The sequence below is a fragment of the Typopeltis vanoorti genome, chromosome 2 (assembly GCF_054136105.1).
Source record: "Typopeltis vanoorti isolate ZY-2024b chromosome 2, IOZ_Tvanoo_1.0, whole genome shotgun sequence".
NCBI lineage: Eukaryota > Metazoa > Arthropoda > Arachnida > Uropygi > Thelyphonidae > Typopeltis > Typopeltis vanoorti.
The window spans coordinates 61,672,526-61,682,144 of NC_143550.1; the positions used below are offsets into that span (position 1 = coordinate 61,672,526).

The 9,619-nt window shown below is 34.1% G+C and overlaps 1 protein-coding gene across 2 annotated transcripts in view; it reads right to left on the reverse strand.

The window, feature by feature from the left end:
* LOC150109078 (uncharacterized) overlaps positions 1-9,395 on the reverse strand; it is a 324,345-nt gene extending 314,950 nt beyond the window's left edge. Inside the window, exon 1 of one of the 2 annotated variants that reach the window (XM_090411522.1) lies at positions 9,319-9,395. In XM_090411522.1, the coding sequence (XP_090267648.1) occupies positions 9,319-9,379 (61 nt within the window). In that variant the 5' untranslated portion in view covers positions 9,380-9,395. Of the gene's footprint in view, positions 1-8,744; positions 8,852-9,318 lie in introns of those variants that run through there. The other variant, XM_090411531.1, reaches the window with a different exon arrangement.
* Positions 9,396-9,619: the final 224 nt, after the last annotated feature.

Here is a 9,619-nt window from a genome sequence, read left to right on the forward strand (position 1 = left end):
GGATACACATATCACGCGTCTTTCAGATGGTTCTTTATCATTTTCAGTGTTTAGAAAACCCACACATACAGGTAGATATTTACACAAACAATCACGCCATCACCCTTCTCAACAGTATGGTATTTTAAAAACACTAACCCACAGAGCAAGAGCAATCTGTTACAATGACAATGCTCTTACTGCTGAACTGGCTCACTTATGCCACACCTTCTTGGCCAATGGCTATAATCCCCATAAGATAAAAAAAAATACTAAATGCTCCTAAGAAACCCCTCCCATTATCCACCACAATGAACTACAACAAAACAGTCACCATCTCATACATTAAAAGCACATCAGAAACTGCGCACCGTATTCAGATCGTGTGTCAAATTAGCAACTCTCATCCGTTCACCCAAGGACAGCATCCCTCCTTTATCACATCGAGGAGTCTACGAAGTACCCTGCTCGTGTGATCAAGCTTACTATGGTCAAACAGGAAGAACTTTGTACATCTGCATCAGTGAACATAAAAGATACATCCGGCACTATCACTATGGCAAGTCGGGCCTAGCAGACTATGCTTTGGATACCCCTGCACACAGAATCAACTGTGTGCAGGGGTATCCAAACAACACTCCAAATCTCAACAAATATGGCTGTATAAATTTGCCTAAGATTTGGGAGACAGTCATCTTAAGACATAACTAGTACCAGCTTTTTCTGTTTTTCAGGACTTTAGTCTTTGTGCAGTAACTGCATTATTTTTTTCCAGATAGAGGGTACCTAATTAGGACTTTAGTCTTTGTGTTGCTGCTACAATTTTGTTAAACTAGTCCGTTGATTACACCATGTTGTTGTAGTCTCGAATATTGTAACAAACTGTGTTTTTGTTCTCTGAAAATGCTGGTTATAACACCAGCGAAATATCAGCAATAAGTCAATAAATTATTATTTACTTATAATTTTGTGTTCTGATATATACCGTCAAAAATAAAACAACATGTATAGTGGCACATAAAAACAGCAGCTGTGTTGCAATGGCATGTTGGGAAATGTACTAAGAAATCATATCCTAACTTTCCTCTAAGTTAATTTTTCAAATATGGTTGTGTTTGTTATGCCAACTACTCCACAATTTTGGACTTGGGGAAAACATATCTGGTGGTAAAATATGACCTATCTGTAAATGAAGGGGTACAGGCAGTGGTGAGCTATGGAAATTTTAACAAAGGGCTCGCATCAAAGAGCTGTATTTCACACAAAAAAGTTTATTAATACAGCTTGTGTACAAATGCCAATCAAAAAGTATGAGGGGACAATCAACCTGTAAAGGCTATCATTTTTAAACAAATATTTCATGATCTAAACATGAAATATTTGCACACAATGATCTGTGTTAATTTATCTTACATAAGAAAAACATTTTTTAATCAAAATATAATAATAAGAATAAAATCTTTTATAATCACACATATGCAATAGTCTGCATTTTTTATATACAAAATAAATTTCTTTTGTTGCATAGAAGTTTTTATGACAAACAATCTATAAATAATAAATATTATCAAAACACAATAATATTGAAATAGTTATATTTCTCTTTTGTTTTTATACTTCAAGTGATAATCAACGGTACCAATCAAGGGGCATTATTTTATAGTCCTATTTATTTATATGGATTACCAAAAGTGAATTCTTATTTGTAAAATGGTAGTCACAGTCACTATAATATTTTATTTAATAAAATCACTTTGTTAGGTTACCGTATGAATTTTTCGCTTAATATATTATATTTCAAAAAATTATAATATATTAAGTTTTTTGGGTTTTTTTGAAAAAAAAAAAGTAAACAAGAAGAACAAGGGGCTCGCAAATTTAAGAAAAATTTAACAAAGGGCTCGAGTGAGCCCCTTACAGCTCACCACTGGGTACAGGGGTTAGCGGGCTGCTGAGTTAGAGGTTTTTATCCAAGTGAGCCACAGTCTGAAAAGTTTGAGAAACACTGTAATGCAGATATTTTACAAACGAGTTACTGAAACTTTATTAAATTACAGATCCATCATCTTTTCAGATAAAAATACATGTAGTAAAATTTACTTTATCAAAAATTTATTAAGAGAGACCTCGGGAGCCAGGAACTCATCGGGGAAGGCCATACTATTTGCACCAGCTGTCATACCTGTTCTTGAATTCATTACACTACTTGCACACAACATCCAACTGCAATCCATTCCAATCACACACCACTCTATGAGAGAAAAATCTAGCCCTCACCCCTTCTTGACAGCATTCATCCTCAACTTCCAAGGATAACCGTGTGTTCCTTCCCTACCCTCCATAAAATTAAAAATTTCATCTACTGAAATTCTGTATAACCCTTTCATAAGTTTGTAAGTCTCAATCATATCACTGCTCTTTCTTCTGTTTGCTAGTGTCTGCATCCTACAAATTTTCAATCTATCTTCATAATCAGTATTCCACAATTCTGATATCATTTTTGACACTCTCCTTTTCATTCTCTTCACTGAATCAGAATCACCATGGAAACCAGGACACCAGACCTGCATGCAACAGTCCAAGTGAGGTCTTATCAAGGTCTTGTAAAAAGGCAAAATGACTTCCTTATCTTTACATGTCAAAGTTTATTTCAGCATTTCCATTATTCCCTGGGATGTATTTACAATTTCTGCTAAATGACCCTTGAACTTCAACTTCTGGTCAACTAAAACTCCAAGATCCCTAGCCTCAATTTCTTCAAGCATAATCCCACCAATACAATATGACATTCGATATCTAATCCCACCAAAGTGCATGACTTTACATTTATTAATATTGAAATGACAGCCATTTTCACATGCCCACAATTCCAGCCTATTTAAATCATTCTGCAAGTATTGCATATCAGCAGCACTCCAGATTACCTTACCTATCTTTGCATCATTGGCAAATCCTTCCCAATGTCAATGTACAGATTGAAAAACAGCGGACCAAAGACTGATCCTTGATGCACACCACTGGTTACCTTGAATCTTGCAGATTCACCACCCCCCATATACGACCTTTTTGATATCTGTCAGTCAGCCATCCTCTTATCCATGCTAATAGTTTATAATTCAATCCCATATTCTCTATTTTATGCAACAGTCTTCCATGCTGTATTGTGTCAAAAGCTTTAGCAAAATCCAAAAGTATCATGGTTTAAGCTTTAAAAAAGTAAATAAATACTTATTTTGATAACCGGTATGTTCTAGAATGCTATACACATATCCAAAATAAATTTTAAACACTTATTTGATTAGGCACATAGTAAAGGATTTTTTCTGTTCTAGCTATTAGTGACCATGTGTATTGCTTTTCATGCAAACAATATAAAAAATAAAATTGATTCCATGCTCAATTGCAAGTTCATCAATAACTGACCAAACCATTTTTAAATATGATATATTCTCCTTGAGCATGAAAGTTCATGACCTATTCAGTATAATTAAGAATTATTAGCACAGGTACTTGAGAGAGAATAATATGCTATCAAAGACGATGTATAGCATTTTCCAGAGGAGAGAATAAGTATTACTGATGGCAAAAAAAGTTATCAGTCAAGCTCTGATAATATGTAGCTTAATTTGAAGGTTAAAATGATAAATAATCATCATTGTGCAGTCCAGTAGTAGGTCTAGTGGTCTGTTTCAATCTCAAGCTGCCTCTTAGATGGTCTTCATGTCAGTCAGCTTCATTCCGAGATGCATCAAAGAATCTGTCGTGGTTTCCTGGTACAATTCATTCTGTTTACATGCTGCAACTTTTATCTGCCATTTTTATTAATATTGTATTATAGGTATTTTATTTAGTTTATTCATCATAATCTTTGTGTTTTATTCAGTACCATATATTCTGCAGTTCTCATAAATTTCATTTCAACTGATATAAAACATTGTTCAACTTTTTTCTGATTTTTCAGGCTTCACTTCCATAGGCAAGTGTTTGTCTTGTCATTGTCATAAAAGCTTTAATTCTGGTATGTCCCTGAACTTTTGCTGAATTAAAAACTTTTATTCTAAGTACTCTGCTTCACCTTTGAATAATTTTATTGTGAAATACAAAGATGACAAAGTCAAACCAAGATAGTTAAAGACTTATTGTACTTCAAATTCATTCTTTCCTTGAAAGGCCATAATTCTGGTTTTTACAGTTGATATTACCATATTAATATTTTTAGCAATGAGGTTTAAATGGTGTACAGAATACTGCAATTCATCATTTTTAGCTAGGAGTACCTGATCACCTGCATATAAGTGTCAACATAGCTGTCATGTTGACCTTTTATGGGGTATTTATGGAAATATCCCACTTAATGGGATATTTCCATGAATTGTCATCCTCCAATGTTATTGATATATTATTATTATTACAGACAATCTAAGAGGTCCTTAGACTCATTGAGGGAGGCCCTAAACATCAAGTCAAGAACTATTCAGCATTTGCATAGTATCTATCACACTTTGCTTTGAACTCATTCACAGTCATGGCACTCACAACAGACTCTGGCAATCTATTCCACTCATTCACCACTCTTCAAGCAAAAAACCTACTTCAAACACCCTTGCTAACTACACTTTTACTGTTTCTAGAGATGGTCCTTAGTTCTCCCACCACCACATCTGTTCTGAAAAATTGAATTAATCTTGTAAAAATCACTCAGTAATTTGAATGTCTCAATCATATCACACCTTTTCTGCCTACCAACCAGTTTTTGTAACCCACAAATCTTCAACCTGTTCTTGTATGGTTCATTCCATAGACCTGCTACCATCTTGGTCACTTGCCTCTGGATTCTCTCCACCTCTTCCCCTATCACCAAGAAATCCTGGCACCAGATCCACATGCAGAAGTTAAGATGAGATCTTATCAAGGCTCGATTAAGAGGAACAATAACATGCTTGTCTCTGCTCGTCAAAGAATTCTACAGTAACTAAGTGATCTGATGAGCTTCTTTAGCTATTTGCTATGTGTCCCCTAAACTTTAACTCCCTATCCACTAACAATCCCAAATCTCAGACTTCATCAATTTCCTGAAGTATGGTTCCACCATTGTGGTATATTGCTGATAATATTTTCACTCCAAAATGCATAACCTTACACTTTGCCACATTAAACTGCGATCCATTCTCCTCTGTCCAGTCTGCAAATCATCCTGCAAAATTTTGACATCATGTGTATTAACTATTGCTCTACCCAACTTTGCATCATCAGCAAATAACTGAACAGTTCCTCTCAGATCCTTTCCTATATCATTGATGAATAAATTAAATAGCAGTGGTCCAAGAACAGAACCCTGCTGCATACCACTAGTCACAGGCCTTCTTTTGGACTCTACTCCTGAATAAACTGTAAACCGTCATTGTATTATAAAACATGAGCAAGTTACTGAGGCATGATCTACCCTTCACAAAACCATGCTGCTCCCCCCATACAGTATCCCATTTCCATCTATCCATTCCTGTATTTTGCTCTTCACCAACTTCTCCAATACTTTAACAACTCCTGATATGCTGACTGGTTGGTAATTTGCAACATCAGTCTTGGGGCCTCCTTTATGCAATGCAACTATTATCCCCTCTTTCCACTCCTCAGGACTAACCCAGAGCTGAGGCTTAATTAAACAATATGGTCAAGGGCACTGACAATTGCTTTGCCGCTTCACGTGAAACTGGAGGTGGTATGCCATCCAATCTGACAGCTGTATTCACATTAAGGTTCTGTAATATGCCATGCACCTCCATTTCATTCACCTCAGTTCCTGTATAAGCCATCGGTTCCCTCATTAAATAGCTGGTGATCAGTAATTATTTTCATGCAAATGCAATTATTATCATGTAACACCACCAAGGAGTCCAAAGACACATCGAGGGAGGGCACCTACTCTACAACTCTCCATCTCAACCACTCAATCCACCAACACCATCTACTGTCCATCACCACCACCACCACTAGTATTTTCACAGAAAATCACAAACATCCAGCCCAAATGGATGTTTGTGATTTCGAACATCTATGTTCGAATCCTGCCAGATTCAAACCTGCAGCCTTGTTGGCCGAGTGGTTAGCATATCTGCTAACCACTCGGCCAACAAGGCCAGCATATATGCAATAAAGACCAACGAATTATTATTATTATTATTATTATTTGACACCTCCAGGGAGTCAAAAGACTCATCGAGGGAGAGTGTGCCAACAGCATCGAACGATTGGTACCCTTCCAACTACTAACCGCGCTCAAACTTACTTAACTGAGCCATTAGTGTAGTATCATGCATTAAAGAATTTATGCCAATAAAGGGTAGCCTTTTCAGATACCACAATTTATTAGTTTCCAATCTGACTACTGTAAAGACTGTAGACTGCCACTAATATTTGGTTGAAAGTTTCATCATCAGCAAGTGTTTCTAAAATTGATTTGTTTTACACTGTAAAAGGCTTTCCTATTATAGTTCATAAATTCTACATGCACTGATCTTTTGAATTATTTTGTGTTTTTCAATAATTTAATCTGTGCAAGAGCTGCCTTTGCAGAATCCATTTTGTTTCTCAACTATCCTATCACTGCAATGATTCATGCTCTTCATTTGTAATTTATTAGCTTTGTGTATATTTACTCGATTATTTTCACCACCTTTCCAGTTTCTCTCCCCCCCCCCCCCCCGTTGCTTTTAACTGGAATAACCGACTTTCTGCCAGGATTCTCATGGACCTTCTCCATCCCATATTCTATTCAGGAAATCTGCATGTCTTGATTAAAGTTTCATCAGCATATTTCAACAGTTAATATCTTCTGGTGGTTTGTTTTTTTTTTAAGTTATTTAATATATCATTCAATTCCTCTATAGAAATTGTATCCTACCAGATTATTTTTAGATTGCTGTATTTTTATTCTTTCATAGTATAAACCATAAATCCTGAAAATACTGTAGTGATATAGTTATCACTGATTGATTCTTACATTCTCTCTCATTTCTTGATTCAAATATTTTAAAATTTTGTAAGTTATTAGATTGAATTATGTTTAATTGCTCTCTACATTAAGTATGGAATTATTCCCGCTTTGTCTTTCTCACTTCTCTTTTAGCTATGACTTTCTTTCTGTTGTATCCAATCTTTTCTTCAATTCATAAATACTTCTTGAAAGTATTTATTTTATCTATTATAATCCTAGAAATATTCTCATTCCTGCTATCAAAGATCTTATTTATAGTGCCAGTCTTTATATGGGAAGACTGTGTTTGTAATTAAAATTATTTATTACAAACTACACAGAAATGGGAGACAAGCGATCAACTGTCTGCCACTTATATATGACAATTTTACTACAGCCAATTCTAGCATCAATTATCTCCCATCACCACTACTTATTTACTATGTTAGATATTTCTTACAGGATACAGTAAAGTCAGATAACCTTATCATAATTCTCATTCCTGCTATCTAAGATCTTATTTATAGTGCCAGTCTTTATATGGGAAGACTGTGTTTGTAATTAAAATTATTTATTACAAACTACTTTGTCTTTCTCACTTCTCTTTTAGCTGTGACTTTCTTTCTGTTGTATCCAATCTTTTCTTCAATTCATAAATACTTCTTGAAAGTATTTATTTTATCTATTATAATCCTAGAAATATTCTCATTCCTGCTATCTAAGATCTTATTTATAGTGCCAGTCTTTATATGGGAAGACTGTGTTTGTAATTAAAATTATTTATTACAAACTACACAGAAATGGGAGACAAGTGATCAACTGTCTGCCACTTATATATGACAATTTTACTACAGCCAATTCTAGCATCAATTATCTCCCATCACCACTACTTATTTACTATGTTAGATATTTCTTACAGGATACAGTAGAGTCAGATAACCTTATCATAATTTAATCCTGATTTGTATTATTCTTTCATGCCAATAAATATAATTAACTATTTTCTCCTCTAAAGATCTATGTAGGATCAATGCCACTCCTGCTTTTGCTCTCTCTTACTGTTTACATCAGCAATATATATATATAATTAATATACACAAGTCAGACAGTTGATCTCCTCTCATATTTGAGAAAATAAATTTATATATCTGATACATCAGCATATATATAAATATACCATGATATATTTTTATTAATATCACGATTTTAATAAATGGATTCTTCTGCTAAAAGTTAAAGATAAAATATCCATTTCAATAAAAAATGAATATTTATCTTTAATTTTAAAATCGTTAGAAGAAATCTTTTACTATTTAAGAGAAAGAATAAATAATAAAATATATCAATAACTCCCTCGATGAGTCTTTGACTGCAGAAGATTTGATGTAATAATAATAACATCAGTCTACAGAAACATTTCATTAAGTTATATTTTTATTAAGGTTTTTCACGCATGAAACATTAATTTATTGATAAACATCAGCTGAACTATTGTATACATTATAGTAACTTGTATTTATTTTCTCAAATATCAGAGGAGACCAATTCATAATTTAAATGCGCAAGCATTATATAATTTTTATCCGTATGAAATTATTTTACAAAATAAAAAATAAATTTCATAATCATAACATTTTAATGTCATACGAACGAGATCGAGTAAATAAGCGGAAAACATTTTTCTCTTAGCTATCAGTAAAGACTGAGCTTCATCAACAAAACTATTTTTAAGCAATCGAATGCAAATTTATAAATCTTGCACGAAAAAAAAAATATATTTTTTTTTGTTTACCTATGCATCATCCAGACAAACAGTCGCATCAATGAAAATTCACACATACATATCGACAAAATCTTTCCACCACTACTTCGATCTCCTTGAAGCCATCTAAATTTGGCGGGTCGTGACGTATTTGAAGAGACAACTCCGCCTATTTTTAAAATTACCAATAGCACTAGGAATCAAATCTTTTTAACCAATGATGTGATTCCGTCGTCTTTAGTTTCGTAGACACAATTTGCAGAAAAGGTTATTATTATTATTATTATTATTATTATTATTATTATTATTATTATTATTATTATTATTATTGCAGTGTCTCCATCAAGGGAGACCCTACATTAATACACTAACCATTATTCACACAGCACTTATCATACATCTTAAACTCATTTACAGACGAAGCACTCACAACCACCTCTGGCAACGCATTGCACACACTCATCACCCTCCAAGCAAAAAATGTAGTTCTACATGCTTGTTAACCACACAATTTACAGGGATGACCCCTCGTTCTCTTCCTTCCTGCACTGTACAGAAAAAAAGTTATCAGTAATAATTCTATAAAATCCGTTTAATAACTTACATGCTTCTGTCACATCTCCTCTCTTACGCCTATCAGTTAGTTTTTGGAGCCCACAAACCATCAATCAAGTAATAAAGATTGTTTCAGGCGTAGAATGTTTCATAGGAAACATTCTACGCCTGAAACAATCTTTATTACTCGCCTCTGAATCCTCTCCACTACGGCATCATCATCACCAAGGAATCCAGATGATCAGATCTGAGCGCAATAATACAGATATGGCCGTGTTAATGCCTTATAAAGTAAAACAATAACTTCCCTATCCCTGCTTGTCAGTGTGTACTTCAACAAACATGTAGTT